A 22,958-nucleotide genomic window follows, 5' to 3' on the forward strand; every position below is an offset into this window, starting at 1 on the left:
ATAACCTTTGGGTAACTTCTATAACCATTTCATAACATTAGTATCAAAACTAGGTGATCATGTACATGAGGCAGTAAAAGTTACTGCGGTCCTAGTGACCATCGAAGAAAGAGCGAAGATGCACTTATCCTCCTTTCTCTGCGACAAGTAGGAGCCTCCCGCGTGATACTGTTCGGGCTGAGTCATAGCCATCTGCCAGTCCCTTCGGTGTTGCCAAGCCCAGGAATGTGTACCGGTAAGACGCGAGGACTCTTGATTTCGCAGAAAGCCCAACAGCTCACGTGGCAGGAGTCGGACCCACCAACGTGTAAGGCTGGGTTCACAATTAAAAAAATTAAGCGAGTACATAGCAAGCCATTCACACGACCTGTGCACACGACCTGTGCGAACTGCGAAATCGGTTCACAATTGAATTCTTACTGTTAAATTTCAGCCAATGAAATTTCCCGAACTATGCGACATCTGTTAGCAGTGTTAGTAAATAATCATATTAACTTTCAAAATAACGATAATACTTTTATTATATCGACATTTTCTTACTACAATATGGTTAATAAATATAAACATATTTCTAGTCCCGCCAAAAAAGCACCCTGCTCTTCTCCCATTGGCTGTTGTGCCATGCGTACGCGACCGAAATAAAATATATTCATTTCACTCCTATGCGCATGACCTCGCTCCCATGCACACGACCAACTTTCCGCTATTGTGAATCGTTAGGTTAGGAAACATGGCGTCCATATCCTATGCATACGACCTACTGTTACTGTTATTTTTTCAATTGTGAACCCAGCCTAAGGCGCAGAGTGGAAGGGAAGTGACATACAACTACTTGTGGTTTGATGAGGGTGGGACAAAGGGACTAAAAGAAGACCTTAAATTATTTTTTTTGTAAAAATTTAAATTTTTTTCGAATTTATATTTATTAAATTTATTTGTATTACGGTAAGCTCATTGTGATTTTCCTTTTAATATATATTAGTATGATAAAAAGTAGTACACAAATAACAAAAATAACACATTATGCGAAATGGCTACTGTGAGAAAAACAAACAAGTTCTTTGCTTCTCTTTTAAAATAATCCAATAAAGCTGAAGTTAATTGTTTAGTAAAAAATACATGTGTTAAATATTTAAATAAATTTATGTATGAATTGGCTATTGACAATCTTTGTTCAAAGATCTGTTCTTATTTAAGTATCAATTTGAGTTATTTTAATTTATTAAGCAGTTTTCCACCCAATCAAAAGCCCTGATGGGTATTACAATTTTATCAGTATTAAGTGGTATTACGAATAAGTCTTGTAGAAGATGCAACGTTTTGTTTAGTGACACAAAGCGTATGTGTATGCAAACATTAAATCCATTGCGCGTATGTGCGGCACAGTTTAAAATACGTAATATAAAAAAAACAGGACGCGTGATTTTTGTGCAAGCAAGGGATACATTTGAACTTTAAATTAGTCTTGAAGAGGAACCATGTTTCCTCCCAATATATTCCTTTAAATACATATAAGAAAGTATATGCAGTATTCATTTTAGGCGTGGATGATTATGCTCCGAAAAAGGGGAGGGGGGGGGGGGGGGGAGTTTATGAACACATATTTGGAGGCACGAAACCCACCTACACATCAATTTTTGTCGAAACGTCTAGGCTAATGTTCTTTTGAGGCGAATATAGCATTGTTTGTCACAAGATTTAATGTACAGACTTGCTAAACACATTCTATATTTATTTTGTTTGTTTAAGGGATATAAAATGCAAACACAAAGCATATTAATACAATTTGTATAATATATATCTGAGTTTACGCTTAGTTGTAATATTTACTTGTATAAACTTCCCATAATTTAATATTTTAGTGGTTAGTTTTTAGTGTTTCATCCTATTTTTATATTATAAATTTTAGTCACATTTTTAATACGCTTTAGTATGCTCAAATTTAGCTTACGTTTTGCCTGACAAAATATTTTGGTTTTTAATTGAATTACCAGTTGAAACGTGTCACTTAAATTATTTTGACAGAAACAGCTCAATGTCGGAAAGCAAAATCCTGACACAATTATGCTTGAAGCACTAGACCAACCTATTACAAATCGATTATTTTATAGTATTCAGCACTCTGATGTTTTTCTTTATATAAAATAGACTTCATGTCAGCAAAAATGTTTACCATTTGATCTTGTTACGAAGTTCGTTAGTTATTAGTATGATTGTAAAGTATGTGTGTTACGCAAAAAACCTAACGTAGGATATTCATCAAGAATAAAGTGCATCGAGTAAGAGAAATTAGTTCCACAACCTAGTTTAAATTTGATACGTAATTCAGTAGTCATCCCGCAAATATAGATAAGCACGTAAGAAAACTTAAAATATTTAAAAAGTAAATAAATTTAAAAAACAATCACAGATAATTTTTATTATAAGCTAGTTTTCATCAGAGCCAATATATTATGGTATTATGAAAAAGTTATTATAACAGAAATACCATCACGAAATACGAACTTTACCGATATTTGCATTATATTTTGGTGTAGGGTTGGCATATGTTGTTTCACTATTCCGGTGGCGAAAATTTTCCTGATTTGTACCCTATATTTTGCTGTAATTCAATGTGATAAAATAAATCTATAATTTGTGTACAAATTTACTAACCAAATTTATCCGCAATGTTCCGCCCCCTCCCCTCAACCCGCACAATTTGACAAACCACCCGAACTAATGCCCCTTTGCCCACCCTCCTTATATTCAGCTCTGATAGCAAAACATTCAATCCAACATTCTCCGACCCCGTATTCATGTCTTAATTTAAAAAAAGTGGCATTGTAAGATAAAATTTAACACATATGGGCATAAATGTCGATAACCATATGGCTTTTATAAGACTTTAAAATTTTTAACTCTTTCAGATTGATACTGTTTATATTATGTTTCTTATATTTTTTATTTATACATTCCACTTGCGTAGAATTATATAACTTTTATAAATTAATATAAAAACATAAAAACCATTACCAGAAATTATCTCGTCCTAAAAGGTTTTTGATCATTGCAGAAAAAAATAGTTATTTGAAGAATAAATTTAGCCTAAACTTACTGTACAGATCTACGTGCACTAAAGATGTAAAAATACAAATAATTTCTGCTTTATAATCAGTTTCGTAAGTGTCCCCTGTCTTCAAACTTTCACACAAACATACATAAATACATACATATTGACTTTCTTTACTTTAAAGTCTGAACAGCGTCCAGTTGGTATTGAAGAAAGTGACGTATCGCTGTCCATCCCAATTTTCATCTATATGATGACAGAATTTCTAAAGTATTGTCAGTGCTTTGTTAGTATTTTGTTGGAGTACATTTTACAATTGCTGAATAAAGCGAAATCTTTTTTTTTATTTAAGGATATGCCAATGTAAAATGGACAGAAAACCACAAAATTCTCAGTAAAAAAAAAGTTTCACCTTTTAAAGAAGACATATTTCTAAACTAATAAAATTATGGCCACATAAATACAATTTGGCACGTGATTATTATAAAAATACCACAAATAAAAAAATTATTTTTGTCTGCTGACGATGAATATTATGTTTATAAGTACATTTTATTCCAATACTTATTTGGTATTTTTATAAATTGGTACATCAGGAATCAAAGTATTTAAAAATAAAAGGTTTGAGGAACTTATGAGTTTTTTCGGTAAGTTGGCGCACGTTGGAGGGCCAGGTTTGGAAGTAAATATTACTTCACTGAGATGAATATGACCAGGTAACGTTTTATAATTTTTCTCTACTTTGCTTTAAAAAAAATTGAAGTGTTAGGCTCCCTGCCACCCCTTACATTTAAAATTTGGTTCATTATTTTAATTTACTACTTCAAATCTTTTTTGTGAACCTGCCAAAATTTTAAGCTGAATCAGTTACTGAGCGATGAAGAAGTTGTCAGCACTGGAGAAGAATCACGTGTTGAGCCGATTTTGTGTAGTGTGGCAAGTTTCCACGAACTGAAAGTTGCGAAGGCGCATGATGGAGGGGCAGTGAAAAATACCGAGAAATACCATATCAAAAGAGTGGTATATCCTTCACCCTGGAAACAACAAGGCAGATGGTCATTAGCAGCATCGAGATTCGCATGAACGGTTCGGGACGCATTGGCGTGAGGGGATACGTGCATGATGCCTAAACGTGTTTCTAAGAAGAAATGTAAAGGTAAGTGCTTACATTTTTCCTGCATGATATTAATTTTAATAATATTTTATTTGTAATTTAATATATTTTACCAAATGGAATAATGTGGTAGAAAAATGTGTTTAATGTGTCTACATATAGGTATCGTTAAAAGATGCCAGATTTTTTTAATTGTTAGCGTTCACTTTTAGTTTCACATTTTCACAGTAATACTTATTTTGTAATCATCCATATATATATGTATATGTATATATGTATATATATATGTGTGTGTGTGTATATATATATATATATATATACATATATATATATATATATACACACACACAGCTTCTTGCATGACTCGCAAATTCTAACCCACTTCCAGACCAGCTGGAAACTCAATTTTTTTGCAGGAGGTAAATTTCGACCCGTGACCGACGGGAAAATTGCGAAAATTTGAAATTTTTGAACCCCCGAAAAAAATTAAAAACTGTCAAAAATACGAAGCCAGGCCATAAAACATTGTTGAAGACATGGCAACACGATCGGTCCAATGTTTGTTTATTTGCAAGCCGTGAACAAAAACCAAAATTGCTCTCACTTTGAACAATGTATATTTTATGCTGCTGAATGATAATGAAAAACTTGGCGTCGTTTACGAATTAAGCTGTATGTTTAGTGCGTGAGCCATCTTGTACGAATCTAAAATACATTTTTCTATGATATTTACATTGCTACTGAAATCATGCATGTATATAGGTAACAGTTAATCATTTTACGTTAGGGCCCCAACGAGCAATATCTCTCTTCTGTGATGTATATATTGTTTGCCGCGGAAATTTACTGTTAATCATGGCATCCTTGCCAAATTAAGCTGTATATTTAATGCGTATACCATGTTTTACTTACTTAACATGCGTTTTTCGATTATGTTTATAGTGCTGCTGAAAGCATGCATTGATTATTTCTTAACTTCCTGGTATAGATGCAGATTAAGGTTAGTTTTTAGAAGTTAAGAACGAAAATGTTTGAAGTTTAGCACTCCAAAATTAGCACACAATTTGCATCCTACTGCATGTTTTGCGTAAATGTGTAACGTACGTGACGTTTATAGCAGTGTTCTCATAAACATTACTTATAATTTATATTTTGGTTGTTAAAAGTAAGAATTGCTCACGTATCAAGGCTGAATACAAACTTCGTAAATTTACACCGGCAGAAGTCTGCAGTCACGATTAATGCGGGGAAAAATTTAATAAATAAATTATGTTTTCTGTTTTAATTAATTACCTTCATTATTCAGCTAATGCAGCATCATTTTATTTGAATAACTATAACATCAGAATTAAAATTAATGGATGGTTTTAAGATATCCGTATTAAAGTAGCTAACATTTTAATAAGTTCGATGGGTTAGGTTAACTACATTTAAATTATTTAGAAATTATTTGAACTGTATTGTATGTATTATTTTCAGATTTATATTTTTCAATAGAATGGATTTATTTAACTATAGAATATTAACTTTATACCAGAATACTCAAAACCTTTTAGGGCCTTAGCTCCTACATTGCAATGCAATCGTTTCATAAGACACTAAAATTTTGAATCGAAGCGTGTTAGTTTGCTTTTGAAAATTGGACTCTGCAATAATTTATTGTTATTTAAATCACTCTTAAATATCTTATGCTTAAAATCCAAAATAATGACAGCACACCAATTTTAGTATTTTACACTTTATACAGCTACGATTTGTTTTGTTTTTCAATTGCTGACTAGTTGAATTAAACTTCCGAACAAATAGCTACACACTCCATAGAATCCATGACAGGATTATAGCCACTATCAAATCGCGAATAATTTATAAGTTCACCGACGTAAATATTTGTTTAGGTTCGGTCAGTGATATAATAATTTGTCTTTATACCTTTCTTTCCTTCTATCTAAAATGATAAGTTACTAAGATTACGTTTAGCGTTTATTACCGTAAAATATATAAATACTTGCAATATGGAGTTTTTTCACTAGCGATGTGCAAACGACGGACAACTTCAGAACTGTTTGTGTGTGACTCTCATTCATGGGAACTGTAGACTTCCCGTAATTAAAGCTGTACGTTTTGTGCAGCATGTTTAGCATCTTACGAATTAAGCTTGTATTAATTTATGATTCCTGTGTTCATACTGAACATTTTATGGTTTGGAACTACCACAAATGTATAATAATATAATATTCTTGTGAGTTTGGTACTTTATAATGTTAAAAAATTTACATCCAACTACATTTTTTACACACATTCTTTATTTTCCATTTAGTTTAACGCGATTTTGCAAGCCACATAAAATAGATTAATACGGTTTGAAGTTGTTAAGGAAGGGGAATTAGTGCTCACATACAAGGCTAAATGACACATAAAGTCTTCAAATTAAGCAAGCCTATCGAATTTTATGAAATCTATGCAACTGTGGCCCAATTACGTTTTACTGTGATTCAATTTGTCATAACTTCCTACATATACAAACACATGTGGGGGTTTGGGAGCGCAGCCCCCAACGACTGAAAGCAAGTATTGTTACTATAAAGCCAAAGTACCACCTAATTGGAGACTTATTTTAGGTAACTAATAAATCGCTAATATTAACTGAAGCTTATGAATCTTCTATGCAGTGGCTAAGAATTTAGTTCAACTTCGATGAAGTGTAAATTATTCCAAAAACTTGAGGATGAAAAATAATTTCAAAACTTGAATTTTCGTGTTTTCTCTAAGGACCAACTATTTGTGCTAGTAAACAAAGAGACAAGTTAAGGTTCATTAATAATATAATCTTTAAAAGTTGAGACAAACCAAATGATTAGATCATAATTAAACACTGACAAAATAACATTTCCTGTGTGTGTTAGTCATCTTTCTTTCTTTGTATTTAGTATTTGCCAGACCGCAGTCAATTCAAAGGTGTTAAGAAATTTAATAACACCTAAGTTATAAATTGGATAGCCTCAGTGAGCTTCCTTTTTATGGAGGATTTATTAGTTTATTAATACTATATATGCCAGGTTTTCTCTCCAGCTAAATTTGTGCTAAACCAATGGTATTAATAATTCTTATACTTATAAAAAAACTAGCCGATACACGCTCGCTTCGCTGAGCTTACGGTAAGGTTAATTTCAAGTCAATTAAACACCTTTAAGTTGGTGAAAATTACGTTGAAATATTCCGTTACAGTCATTGATTCACAAGCCTATTTATTTAGCTATCTATTGACGAAATTGAGAACTAAACTGTTATTAGATCCTTCATTTTGCTAGCCGCTGCAAGCTCCACTAAGCCAAAACCTTGTTATTAGATCGTAGACATAGAGAAATGACACACACAAACGCTATTTTTATATCTATGAACTTTGAATTTTTTCACTTATAAAATGAATTTTTCGATGGAATTTCATAAAACTATGCGGCCTATGTTTCAATCCAGGTTATAATCTAGCTGTGTACCAAATTTTATTCAAATTATTTTGGTAGTTTTTGCTGGAAAGAGTAACAAACATCCATCCATCCGAATTTTTTACATTTATAATATGTGAGATGAATTGCTTGCGTTTGTTTCGCTAACAATCAAAAACGGCTAGACAGATTTGAATAATTTATTTTTTGTCTTTTTTCGCCTCAATATTGATGCTATTTAGGAATAATAAACTTAATGAAATCTCGAGAGGAAAAGCCAAAACAAATCGAGAAAATAAATTGGTAATTCTACCATAGAAGCTTGGCCATAGATAATGTTACAGACGTACAAACGGTGTCAATATGTCCACCAAGCAGTAGCCGCGAAGCTATTGTAAAGAAAAAAAATGAGAGAGAATGAGAAAAACTGAAGCTCTTAACTTTTTTTTCTAACCATGTTTGGGACGATTTGTTTTACACATTTTGGATTAACACGCATTTATTAGCTTCACCTACATATATCAATGTAGCGGTATCTTTCAACATAATTTTCACCAACTAAAAGGCGTCTGATTGATTTTAAAAATTGCACTCTCGTCCAGGGTCAATGACGATACAATATTTTGATAACTTAAAACCTAATGATGAGGGGAATTGGGGGTTGATATCAGAGGGTTAAATAAAAACTAATTTTGAACTGTAGGCATGAACCAGGCTTTTTGTGCAGCCATTAGGTCTACGGTACCCTCTTAAGGGAGAGGGGTGTTAAAGACACAAAATTTCGAAAAATTTAGAGCTCGGTGTTATTATTTTCTTTTTTAAGATTTCAAGTGTTTACGATCCAAAATGTCAAGTTAAGGTGAAAATGTGCTCGGAAATATATATAAAAAAAAGTTGTTTTAGAGTGTTGCCGAGGATCGTGTTACACGGGGAAATGTGCCCGGAATTCATCTTTCTTCCCCTCTCAAGAGTGAGAGGAATCGTAATGCCACACATTTTTTAAAAAATTTTTTATGTATTGTTTAAGATTAAGAGAAAATATTTTAGAATGACAATATAAGAAACTCAAGCCTTTTAACATGGCGAACACTGGTGACACCCGACAGCAGTTACCTGGGCGCCTGTACGTGAAGGAACGCCCATGAAATTCAAATTCCCGTGTATTACAATGGGAGATACCAGCACATATCTTTCGTCTCTTGAAAACTTGTTGTCATCATGAAATGAACTTACGGTCCATATATTTTTACAGAAACAGAGTATTCATAATTCAAAACAGTTACCCAATTTACAGAGATATATTGATTTTTAAGATCATTAAAAATGACGTAACTGTAAACATAACGGACAACCAAATGACGCAGATCAGACACAATTTTTAATAGTTTCGCATACTTAACTTTAGACATGAAAGGTTGTAAATCGCATATTATATCAATATTTTGTGAAAATGGAAAAACTTTTCTCAAGGAACAGCTTAAGAAAAAAAAATTAAAAATCTAATAATAGTTGTCCTAACCAAAAATAAGAATTTTTAATGTTGCTAACTAAAGTCAACCATACACTTATAAAACATTTATGGTAATTAAATTCATTTAACCTAACCAAATACCTACTTAAACTAATTGACATTATTTTTATGTTGAAAATCAAACATAAAACTTTTGAAATCAATAAATACTGGTTAAATGCATGAAATAATACAGTGACAACTAAGTCATTGAGCAGAGTGAGAGGAACGCAAAAATACAAATCTTTGGATAGTTAGATTTTTTTAGGCAAAACTGTGGTATAAAAATTACAATAAAAATTTTAACAAAAAATTCTGTTAAAAGTAGGTGGTTTAAAAAAAGAATAACTATTTTTAAACCTTGAATGTTCAAATACGTATCTTTGTTTCCAATAAGGCACTACAATTTATAAAGAGTGGAAAGGTATATTTGCTGTAAACCATACACACGTAAACATGGTTCACAAGTAAACATGGTTATGAATTCATCCTTCGGAAAATTAAAAAAAAAAACACTTCTAACAGTTAGATACACCGTAATTATCGCACCAAACATTGCACGAACTTTTCCAGTCATTATAAATAACTTTAACAGGATAAAAAAAGGAAAAAGTTCATTCACAATTAGCAAAATAACATTGTCTCAAAGGCGCTTACGACATAGGTCCAGGCTAGGCCGCCAGAATATGCTGCTGAATGTGTCGCCCATTTGTTTTATATAGGATATTATCCGTCTACAACATTTGTAGAGAGTGTTCCCGACTATGTAATGAAATATTTCCATTTAATATTTACCCATTTTTAACCGTCCCAATGTGTTGAAATTTTGCACACATATCAAAAACCTCTTAAAATAAAATATTTTGATAACTGAAACCTGAGCTTTGTTGAAGGATAAATAAAAGCTGTATCCGAATACTGGCCTAATGGATCCCTTAGCTAAGGGATCCACTAAAAGTGCATCGTAGTGGACGCGGCCATCTTTGTGTTGAATCCGAATTCTCACAAGGGATGCCGATGCATCCCTTCACGCATCCACTAATTCGAGATTTCTAGGGATGCGAGTGTCGCATCCACTAACGCGTCCCTACATCCATTAGCTTCGGAATTGGGTTTTATTTTGTTTGTGTATAATATTACTTCAGATTTTCAGCAAAACATTTGTTTAAAACATTATAAGCGAAAGTGATAACTTAAACAGAGACAAATGAAGACGTTAATAAATATAATAAAAATACGAATTTAAACTTAAATGATAATTCAAAACTCATAAGTATTTTTAAAGTTTACAATTTATAAAATGTATTTTATTTGGATTGCTAACATATATAACATACACGTTACATTATTTTTTAATTGGTAGGTATTTATTATTTACGCTTTGCTGAATATTCGTAGATATCCCTACACAAAATGGCTGCGTGAACATTAGTACGACTGACAGTTAACAGGTGGTGCTAGTAGTAAAAGTATTCGGATACTATCCATCCATTAGAAATGCGTCCTCTACATTGTGGCTGCATTTGCTAAGGGATGTAGGGATGTGTGTGCTAAGGACGCATCCCTATGTATTCGGATACAGCCAAAGACTATAAAGGGGTAGTAACCAGGCCTGTTCGTGTATAGATGAAATCTAAGAATTGTGCTTTGTTGAAGGATAAATAAAGACTATAAAGGGGTTGTAACCAGGCCTGTTCGTGTATCTATGAAATCTAAGAATTGTGGGAATTTACACCGTGGTCGACAGAACTTTTTAAAGAGGGGGGGGGGGGGGGGGGTTGGGGGTTAAGGACCCGAAATTTCATAAATAAAAATTAATGCTTTTAAGACTTTGAGTGTTTCCGATCCAAAAGTTCATGTTATTGTGGAAAACGTGCCCTAAATTTTGAAAATTTAAATAATTATATTAAGTTAGAGTATTTCCAAGGTTGGGTTATAGTGGAAAATGTTCACGGTCTTCAGCTATTTCCCCCTACGAAATTTTGAAAATTATATCACTGTAACCTGCATACATGAATGGACTACGTATGGGGTCGACTTGACGCATTTGCTGTAATGACTATACAACGTGTAAATTAATAATACATTTTAAGTTCATTGTAACCATTTAAGACACTAAATCCCCGTATTAAGGTTTTTTAATGTATTTTTATTACTCACATAAAAAGTTTTTTTTGGACAAAAATAAAAATAAATATTGTAGTACAAGAAAAAACATACCTAATTATAACCGAGTATACTGAAAATTTAAAAATAAAATTTAAGATTAAAGTCTCTGTCCAACAGCCAAATAATACAACCCTATCGTTTGTCTCTAAAAATTAGTGTATTATGAGAACAGATTTGGTTAAAGTGAATTAAAATACATTTTGTGAACATTCATTTTGATAAATCATTTTAGTAAGGAAGATTGACTTTTCAGGTTTAGACATAACTACAAATTCATTCAAATGTGTTATACCGAGACTTGAGTTAGTTCGAGCATTTGAAATTTCTCAAGATTAGTTCGACAGATTTCAGTGCTTGTGAAAACAATTCTATTTCGGTTTACAGTGTTTATTACAATGTTAAGGAGATGAGTTGACATTTGTCATTACAGTCAATCGAATTTGATTTTAAACTCCTTCGATTCCCTATATGTCTGGCCTTCCCGATGACCATTTACAAATCACAAGGCCAGTCTTTGTGAGTTTGCGTAATTGACTTGAAGTCTCCGTGTTGCGCATGGACAACTGTATGTCCAATGTTCACATGCTGGAAAGCCATTATATTTGTTAACTTACGCGCCAGAAAACAAAAAGAAAAACGAAGTTTAACAGAAAATTTTGCATTCAATATTTATTCCATTTATCTCTCACGTAAATGAAAGTCAATGAATTACAAACGATTTTTGTTTTATAACCAAAAAAAACTTAAACCGTACACGATGCGGCAAATGCTATCGATCTCAATTTATTGGCGTTGGATAATTGATTGATTGGGATTGATAATCGCTTATGAAGAGTTACATTACATCACTGTTAGGTGTTACGAAGTTAACCGGATCACCTAGTAACTATTAATTGTCAATAAATGAGATAATTTATAATTTTAGTTTAGTTTCTTTTGTGATCTCCCTAAGTTGCGTTGTAATCATTGAAATGGCTCTCGAAATGTGCTCTCTCAAAATGCATTTTCTCATGGTACCTGTTCAAAAACAACAAAATGTGAAATAGTGTTGGTGCTGTTTCGATATGATTATCGAATGTGTAGATCACGTTTTTAGGTTAGGAACAATGTTCGATAGTTGTAGGATAAAATAATTCTAGTCTAAATATAGGAACCAACTTCAGAATTGAGCCCGATTAAACATTTTACGTACCTATTGCTCTCAACAGATCAAGATGTTTATTAAGGCGGTTAAAACAATTTTATAAGAAAAATAGTATTTACTGTTTGTGCGTCAAAATTTATGTTTATTGGAAAATGTTACGGATTAATTTACATTGTCAGAGTTGTCGTAAATTTACTCTGTGACTTGATTGTTTGAACTAAAATATAAAAATATTAAATATGTCTGATTCTCTGAAAAAATACCTACTACTAATAAGTAGCGGCCCTGGACTTTGTCGGGCTCTGGGCTATTTGCTTTATTGGAAGGCCTCCACCGGAACTCTTTCAAACAACATTACTAACCCAACCTACAGCATACTTTCAAATATGGTTTTGCCAATCCATTTTAGGTTATTTTGATGTATTTTACTCACAAATGATCCTCAGGGTAGTCTTGTAAATGCTGATAAAATTTCCGGTAGAATCGCGGTATTGAAAGTGGAAATAAAATCTTAGGAATTAAATTTTAATACGAAATCATGAATTTAAATAGATTTTTAACAGCAATGCATGCCACGGGATTAAAAAAAATAATTTTTCGTTCCCATTTACATATATATTTTTAACAAAAGACTGGCCAAAAAATAAAATTAAAATGTTTGGTGAGGGGCCCCGGCAGCAGCGGGGCGGCACACCCTACCCTGGAGCCGCCCCTGTTGCTAATAATTTTAAATAATGCGTATAAAAAGTAATTAACGTAGTATTAAGCTCCCTTTATCTAGTAGTTTACAAGCCCTTGCCACAAAGTTTATTACTTTTCTTGTGTAAGGTACAATTATATTGGCTACGCTATATATGAAGTCATGTCGGTCATACACGATTCCAAACGCATGAAGTGATACTGTACATCCATCCAGTCACACTAAAGACTGGTCTTACATGTTATAATGTTCAATTATATACGCCAACTGTGAGTGAATCTACTTAAATATTTAACAACATATTATATTACAATAATTCCTGCTATCGTTTACGACCATTTTTAACTTTAATTGCCCCTTTATTACATTTCGTAATCACATAAGGTAGAAAACTATTGTGATTTGATTGATACCCGTCAATTCGTCACAAAAAACAAAGTGATGATATTGGCTGTAGATGTTTTCGCAGGAGATACGTTCTCATTATGTACAGTAGAATTCGATATGCTATAAGGAAATCTTGCCAAACGCACCACGCTCTGTGCTCAAACACTCTTGATTGTTGCAGGATATTGCGTGCGTATTAGCCCAGTTTGCCGTCGAGATCAATTAAGTAGAATAAATATATGGTACTGATTATTTAAAAAATTGTGTTTGATAGTTGATCAAGCAATGGAAATTTACTAAGCACTTACTAAGAGAAACATATTTTTAATGTAGTTTATCCAGTTTCGGTTGCTAGCAGAACATTATGTTAGTTACACGTGTAGAATCCATTCATGGCCCCCGCGTTCGTGAGACGAACTGGAACTTACAACTAAAATATATGTCTCGATAAGTTTAATCTGTATTAGATGAAGTTCACTTGTGTGATGCTTTTTATGGCAGAAATAGACTAAGTAAATTGGTTTTAGTGCTGCAAAAAATAATATTGCCATTTATATTTTAATATACTTCACTTCCAGGCTCTTTGTTTCCTAGAACTCATTTTCTTTGAAAACTGTTATAATATGCATTTAGCCTAAGTAGAAATAAAAACATTAACTATTCCTAAGCTAGCTTTTTAACGTGTTTTATACTTAATAATTTTTTTAAAATTATTTCCTTATACAACTACGTGAAAGGTGTTTTATTACCACATGGATGATATTTTAATTATATACTTTATATTGTAAATTTTTACGTACAAATACTTCATTTTAATTGCTTGATACGTGTCACACCTCAACGTAAATAACGACTTATTAAATTTGTTTTGTTTTAGGTCGTTGATGTTATAAGTGTTAGACGAGCAAAATAACAATTTGGTTATGTATCTCTTATTATAAAATATACTTATTTTGAGCATTAAATACCCCTATATACTTTTACTAACGTATTTATTTTTCCATATTTAAGTAAGCAATTATGCTTATTGCCTTTTGTACGTATTTTATGCAAAAATCTAAAGTAATATTATTAACACACAAAATAATACACGATTCTTAAGATATTCCTTAAAAGGACACATAAGTGAATCTGTAATTATTGCGAGTTTTAGTTTGTAGGTCTAGCAGCATAATACTTAACATATATTCTCTCACATATTTTTTATTACTTTTTAGTTTAGGAAAGTAAAATATTTAAAGTTTACATATGAGAGTATTATTCACTTAAGTGAAGCAGCATTTAAAGCTTAATAACAACAACTTTATGATTTAAAGTCTATGAAACAATTTATTTAAAAAATCTTAGTTTTAAATACCTTTATTTTCACCTTTAACCATCAGTCAATAATAATTCCATGCTAGGTATATGTAGTGAAGTAAAGCGTAAACCGTCGTAATTCAATAATAATTTTTCTTTAATGAGCAGAAATGAAATTTTCTGGAAATATTATCCTTCAAAGTGAATAAAAAAACCTTAAACTTACAATTTCAAGCATGTGAAAAGAATAAACAATATACTTAGCTAGAGTTACTGATTTTTTAAACATATTGAAATTTATCGATTTCAAACCAAAATTAAGCCCATTATCACTTTTACACAGCACAATTGTTTTACAGAGTTTGCACCTTTGTTTAACGGAATTTATTTTCACAGTTATTAATAAAGAGCCTGTAAGTTTGTATAATCATGTAAAAAAAATACGATTTTGACTTTCTTTAAGGTTATTTGAGCTCATGTAAAACGTTGAATAGTAACGCGGAGTTAGTACACTGTCAAATGTTCGCGATTATAAAAACAATTAAAACATAATTTTAACCAAACTGTTTCGTGATTTATAAACACAGGTATTGTGCACTCTCTGTTTTTCCGTTTTTTTCTACCCCTTTGGTCGGATATTGCCCATTAACGAACTCGGACCGAGATTTTCCACTTATGATTTTCTGTATCAGTTTGGAAGTGATTTATGAAAATTTGCGCTAGTTATTGTGTCCACAAAATTGTTTATAATTATATACATATAATATATATTTATATATATATATATATATATATATATAACTTTTGAGTTGACGATGGTTTTGGGGTATATAGACCATGAAACGAAAGAATATATAAAAATTTTCCGGAAGTCGCACCATTGGTCCGGCTACAATAGGTATTATTTCTTTAAAATTTACCTTAAAGGGAAAAGTGAGATTCACTTCAACAAACATCGATGTAAACAATGTTAGCAGCGTAGCCACCATGGATATGTGAGTAAAGATTACTAGAGTTGCAAGCTGTAAAAACCATAGAGGTATAATAGGTAGAGGGAGCGTTCGCTATACCATGACATGTATGTGTGTTCAACATCTTCACGTGACTTAGGGATAATTTGCGCGATAATTCAAAATTTGTTTCAGATTCGTAATTACACTTGCTAAAGGCACGAACGTAACGAATTTGTTGGCGTTCGCTGATCATCATATGAGAGTATTTATACCTGTTCAGAGAAAATACTTTACCAAACATGGCTTTCAACTAAATAATGCTAGAAAAAAAAATTGTAAGTGAAAAAATCAGCGAAGTAGTATATTGTTTGTACTTTGTATAATGATGTTTCTTTTACTTATCTGTCTTACCTAATTGATGTCTATAGATATGTAATTTATTATTTTAGTTGACTTATTCTACATCCAATGAGACTTGTACTCCAAAATTTATTTATGGAATGCAATAAAAATAAATTACATAATATTAATTTGTGTTACTTTTGCATTACTATGATGCAAAAGTTCTATTATGACATTAGGTTCTGATTTACTGATTAATTTAAAATCTAGAGCCTAATACATTGCAATTCCTTTGTGGTTTTGTATTAACTTACTGTTGCTCTTATTGCATTGTCAGCTTAATACTTCCCACAGACTTTTTAGTGCTGAATGCAATATATTACTGTAATGTTTGGTGGCATAATGTATTGAACCATTTTAATGATACCATTGAAGGCTCAAAGCTGATTGTGAAGTATTATTGTAGTGATTAATGTGTTATACTATTTTAGGCAATATTGTATTGCACACACTCATTTTTTTTTTAGTGCTAAGCAATTGCGGAGGGAATTCGAAAATTGTGGTAACGGCAGTGTTCTTTAGCCATGTTCCACCAAACGTCTCTGTATGAAAGCACTCCTCTTCGAAATATTTGGAACATATTTTTGTCGCCGAAGTTGCTTTGAAATCTTGTCTTACTTTGATTTCCCACAATATTCTACGACTCACGTCCTTCGGAAAACTGAATACGATTAAAATTGAGAGACATAACACATATTTTCGCCGCGATGCAATATGTAAACAACAGCAATCGTCCTTAAGTCCAAGCTGACCATGTTGAACACACATTTGTGACGTCATGCTCTCTCTACCCATATTATATCTCTATAGTAAAAACAAGGTCTTCAGGTATGCCTTCAATGCGTAGCCAGTGGCCTTGCGTTTTGTTAATGGTCATAGAATAACATAAGCCTACTGGCAACTCAATGAAAATTACTTAAAGTGAGGGCAATTCGGGGCATAACAGGAACCTACTATCCGCACTCTATCCTGGTATAATGTAATATCAGTTTGTACAACGTCGTATGTAGATTTGTGATTTTGAGTAGAGTGCTGTTACACAGTTTTAATTAGCTTAAATTTCTTACTTTAGTTATATATAACCGTTTTTTAATTTTTATTTTTCATGGCGGAGATTGACGCGTTTAGCGAAACTGTTTTCTATTTTATTATTTTTGTATACTTGTTCATTCTTTTTTTTTATTTCTGTATTTTTGTGACTGAAAACCTAATATATCCACGTCTCTCTCTTTCGTGTTTGATACTTCATCACTTGTAATTTTAAGTAGACTTAAAAAAAATACCTATTGTAGCCGTACCCATGGTGTGACTTAGGGAGATTTTTATATAGTTTTTATTTCATGGTTCATAGACCCCAAATCCATCGTCAAATCAAAAGTTTAAACATTTGTACATATAAACCACAGTTTTTGTGGACATGATAACTGCCACATATTTTCGTAAATCATTTCTAATTCGATACATATATTCATATTCTATAAGTAGAATATTCAGACCGAGTTTGTTAATGTGCGATATTAAATCAAAGTGGTTGGGGGGGGGGGGGGGGGGGGGGGTTGAAAATAGAAAAATTCTCTGTAACTCGCACAATATGGCGAACATCACATCCGTCTGAACGTTTTAATACTTAGTAGGAGTAATACCATAAACGTTTTTGTCTTAGCTAATTTTTGATAACGACTAATCGTACCTAACCGCAAGGGGATGAAAAACAAGTGTTGGAGCAAGAAAAAAATCGCAAGCACAAAATCTTATCAGTTCAAATTTTGTATTTATCTTATAATTATTATCCAAAATTTTTGTTTGGAACAATTTTTTTATGAAACAAGCTATTATTGCAGGGGGTTGAAAAAATAAAGGAGTAAAATATAAAAACTTCACGATTTCCATACCATGTACACTATTAAATCCGTTATGCTTTATTATAAGACATTAAGTTATCTACAACCTTCGTTTGAAAAAAAAAATTATACGACCAACCATTACTGCAAGGTGTAGAATAAACAAGGGATGGTGGAGGAAAAATCGTTTCCTTCGTAAGCACATCATCGAGTCTGTACGAAACCTGAATTACATTGTAATATTAGTAGTATAGGAATGGGGCTGCGGGCACAGGCTTCAGGCTGTGGTGTCTGTGGTGTTTTCCGCCATATTGGATTGTGACGTCACGGTGGCCATCTTGGATAAGTGTATCGGGACACAGTGTAACAGGACACAGTGTAACGGGACATAACGTAACGGGACAAGTAGATCACGGCGGCCATCTTGGATCCGCCATATTGGATGACGTAATTGTGTGTTCTCGAAAATTCCGGCGATGTGTTTTCCGCCATATTGGATGATGACGTCACCGTTGCAATTTCCATTACGGCCACCATCTTTAACTTTTTTATTTATTATCCGATTTTAATGAAAAAAAATTAAAATTTATAAAAAAATAAAATAATAAAATTTTAATAAAATATTGAAAAAAAACATACATTTACGACACGGAGTTCGGAGTCCTCGGTTCGAACCCGACGAGGGCAAAAAAATTAAAAATGGCGACCGATCCTTCCCTCACAGTGGGCGCAGGCAGACTGACTCCCACCACATGTTTCATAGCATATATATAATCCGGCAGTATGACGTCATGTCCGCCATCTTGAAATTTGGACGCCATATTGAAAATCTTTATTTATTATCCGATTTTAATAAAAAAAATTCCAAAATTCATCAAAAAATTAACGTATTTGAATTATGTTTGATTATATCGATGTACGTCCTTGGTTCGATTCCCGACGAGAGTAAACGGTCGATCCTTCCTCCATGAAAGCTACCTAGACTGATCTACCACCACCAGTACCAAGGTATATATCATCAACTGGTATGACATCATGTCCGCCATCTTGTCTCCATCCGCTGGAGACCACCATCTTGTTTTCGTCTGCTAGAGTGTGCCGATACCATGTAGTATAATTATCTGGTAACCATACTTTTATCCTCAACTGTTGACATTGACCTTGACCTTGAAATTTGACCTTGAACTTTGACCTTGACCTTGTAATTTGACCTTGACCTTGAAATTTGACTTTGTCCCTGAAATTTGACTTTGTCCTTGTCGACCATCATGGATCGACATTTTATGTTCAGTACATGCTGGAGTACGCCATATTGTGTGTGTACCTGTATTATAGAGTAAATTTCCATCTGGATAATTTTATTCTAACCCGCTACAGTGCAGTAATCATTTATTATGGAGGTGCCCCCCGCCATCTTAAAATTCGGCCGCCATCTTGAAATCATGTAATAATGTAGCTAGAAAAGCGGGAAAAAATCCAAAATTCATTAAATAAATTAGTAATCCATATAATGATTGATTGGATCGACTAAGGTCCTTGGTTCGATCCCTGGCTGATACAAAACAACTATAATTTAAAAAAATACTAAAAAAGTGTCAGGTTTGAGAAAATAAAAACACCACAAGTTCTTTTAAAAAAAATTTATTACATAAATTCAATACACTACTACAAGTACAAAAAAAACACTGACAAATTACCAAAGCCTTTTGGATTCCTCGATTCAAACAGTCTTCTTATTGTACGGACTAAGCCTTTTACATGACTTTAAATGTCTATCTGATCCGTTCATCACCACAGCCAGAGATGGACTGAAGTTCATAGCACTTATATATAGTCTCATTAGCCGGTACAACACATGAGTCAAATCAATAACCATGTTCATTATACGTCTCGGAGCATTTTCTATAATGACGATGTAAACTATCGAGACGTGAAATTAGTTTATTACACTTATTGCACTGAAATTGTATTCTTTGAACATTATTAGAACAACCGCTTCTTTCATGTCTGCGAGCATTTGAGGTGATAGTAAATGATGCACCACAGTATTTGCACTGATGCGAAGTACGCTCTTCATTAATTGAAGTATTCAATGCTGATGAAACTTCAGCTGATGGTGGAACAGCACATACCGAAGTCTTCTCCAGTGTTGTCAGAGGCGTTGCCAACGGGATCTGCTCCAACATCGTCGGCACCGACGTCATGATTCCCGTAGTCGATGGTACATCCTCCATCGAGTACGACGTTAAAGTCGGTAAAGATGCCATCGAAGTCTCAAGAACAGGCAATTACGCGACTTATGCACCAGAAGAAACAAACTAGGTGATCCGTACACCGTCTACGGCAGTAACAAACTGAGCGTCCTGCTGCCTAGGACTCGTTTATATACATTAACCGGTTTAAATAATACGCTAGTCAAATCAAGAACAATTTACTAAAATACTAATGTCAAAAGAACATTAAAAAAATAGAAGCACCATCAACAAAAAAGGAAGCACATTTGGAAGCACCTTCAAAAAAGGAAAAACAATAGGAAGCACCGACTACGTAAAAAAACAGCACATTTGGAAGCACCGTCATCGAAAAGGCAGCACATTTGGAAGCACCGACAACGAAAAGGCAGCACATTTGGCAGCACCGACAACGAAAAGGCAGCACATTTGGAAGCACCGACTACGAAAAGGCAGCACATTTGACAGCACCGACTACGAAAAGGCAGCACATTTGGAAGCACCGACTACGAAAAGGCAGCACATTTGACAGCACCGACTACGAAAAGGCAGCACATTTGGAAGCACCGACTACGAAAAGGCAGCACATTTGGAAGCACCGACTACGAAAAGGCAGCACATTTGGCAGCACCGACAACGAAAAGGCAGCACATTTGGAAGCACCGACTACGAAAAGGCAACACATTTGACAGCACCGACAACGAAAAGGCAGCACATTTGGAAGCACCACCATCGAAAAGGCAGCACATTTGGAAGCACCGACTACGAAAAGGCAGCACATTTGGAAGCACCGACTACGAAAAGGCAGCATTTTTGGCAGCACCGACAATGAAAAGGCAGCACATTTGGAAGCACCGACAACGAAAAGGAAGCACATTTGGAAGCACCACTATCGAAAAGGCAGCACATTTGGAAGCACCGACAACGAAAAGGCAGCACATTTGGAAGCACCGACAACGAAAAGGCAGCACATTTGGAAGCACCGACTACGAAAAGGCAGCACATTTGACAGCACCGACAACGAAAAGGCAGCACATTTGGAAGCACCACCATCGAAAAGGCAGCACATTTGGAAGCACCGACTACGAAAAGGCAGCACATTTGGAAGCACCGACTACGAAAAGGCAGCACATTTGGCAGCACCGACAATGAAAAGGCAGCACATTTGGAAGCACCGACAACGAAAAGGCAGCACATTTGGAAGCACCACCATCGAAAAGGCAGCACATTTGGAAGCACCGACAACGAAAAGGCAGCACATTTGGAAGCACCGACAACGAAAAGGCAGCACATTTGGAAGCACCACCATCGAAAAGGCCGCACATTTGGAAGCTCCATCAACAAAAAAAAAAGGCAAAAAGGAAGCACAAGTTAGAAATCAGAATACACGAAATAAAAACATTAAATTCTTATAATTTAAATTATTTATTTTATTGCTTTACATTATACAAATGCAAGTAAAACAAGCCATTATTATATGTAGCCAGCATTCCTCAGTTCTTTGAGTATGAAGGATATTTCTTTGATGCACGAATAGTTTCCTGCACAAAGCGAACCATGTAGAAGTCTTAGTCGGTCAACCAATATGTTTGGATCTTTCCATGATGTGTAATCATTCTTTTCTACCACCATCTTCCTTGCACCTTTATAATAAATATTATGATCTCTGGTGTCTTCCGTTTTACCACCAACCTCAGGGTAACTTTCATGTTTGACACGGTGATCATCACAAGCTTGATCAGATTTATTTAATATATCATGTCGTTTCCATCGTTTCGGTCTCAGGACACCGCCACATTCTTCGATCTTGTCAGCTCTAGGTGCTTCATCACAGTCTATGCCTTTGTCAACAGCCTCAGAGTCACTGTAACAATCACTGTAGAAGACATCCTCTTTACCCAGATTACCGTATGAATTCGCTATCGATGATGTCGAAGTGTCTTCATCGTCTTCATGCTTCCTTTTTAGGAGTCCATCATTTTTACAAAGAATGGAGGATCTACTGAATATAGGCTTGAATGTATTCTCACTTTTCACGGTGTTGATACTTCCATTAGTTTCAATCTTCCCGAAGCCATTAGCATCCTTCAATTTATGTTCTTCCTCACGATCGGGTGAGCTAATACCATCACGCTCAGGACAAGGAAAATTATTGTGTGCTCCTGATTATTCTTGTCAATATTATGATGGTTTTCTCCGTGTGCTCCTGATTATTCTTGTCAATATTTTGATGGTTTTTCCCGTGTTCTTGCAATCATTCCTGTGGTTTCTTCAAGTGTTTCTGACTATTCTGAGAAACCGCTCTCCGTATGGTTTTTTTTGTCTAATGAGACATGTCATTTTATTTGGAGTTACATTTAATTCGATAATTTCTGCTACTAAATCAAAACTTGCAATATTTTCATCAGGTGGAATTAAAAAATATCATTACTCAGTCAAATTAATATTACGTCATGAGACATCTGTGGAGCACCAACATGCAAGACGAACTTCCTTTTCCTTGGAGTCTAGCGAAGCCATCCTTCTTTTGCGATCGTTAGTGAGCATCCCGCATCCCGCATAAAAGAACTAAATATTATTTACCTGCTAGCAAAATGTGGCGACATCTGTTGTTGAAAAGCAGAACTACATGCATAAAGTACTTTTGCATGAGATATATTAATTCTCGCTGATGAAATATGAAAAAAATTCTATTTAAGTATTGGATCTAATT

At 33.8% G+C, this 22,958-nt stretch overlaps 2 protein-coding genes across 4 annotated transcripts in view; one reads left to right on the plus strand and one right to left on the minus strand.

Moving 5' to 3' along the window:
• Positions 1-22,958, minus strand: part of LOC134533340 (multidrug resistance-associated protein 1-like) — a 180,125-nt gene that overhangs the window by 53,162 nt on the left and 104,005 nt on the right. The gene's annotated exons all lie outside the window — the stretch shown is intronic.
• Positions 1-22,958, plus strand: part of LOC134533339 (uncharacterized) — a 176,104-nt gene that overhangs the window by 24,383 nt on the left and 128,763 nt on the right. Inside the window, exon 1 of one of the 2 annotated variants that reach the window (XM_063370861.1) lies at positions 1,604-4,208. The exons of the other annotated variant lie outside the window; for it this stretch is intronic. Coding sequence (XP_063226931.1) covers positions 4,172-4,208 — 37 coding nt within the window. The 5' untranslated portion in view covers positions 1,604-4,171. Of the gene's footprint in view, positions 1-1,603; positions 4,209-22,958 lie in introns of those variants that run through there. 2 annotated transcript variants of the gene reach the window in all.

This window comes from Bacillus rossius, chromosome 6 (assembly GCF_032445375.1).
Source record: "Bacillus rossius redtenbacheri isolate Brsri chromosome 6, Brsri_v3, whole genome shotgun sequence".
Classification (NCBI taxonomy): domain Eukaryota; kingdom Metazoa; phylum Arthropoda; class Insecta; order Phasmatodea; family Bacillidae; genus Bacillus; species Bacillus rossius.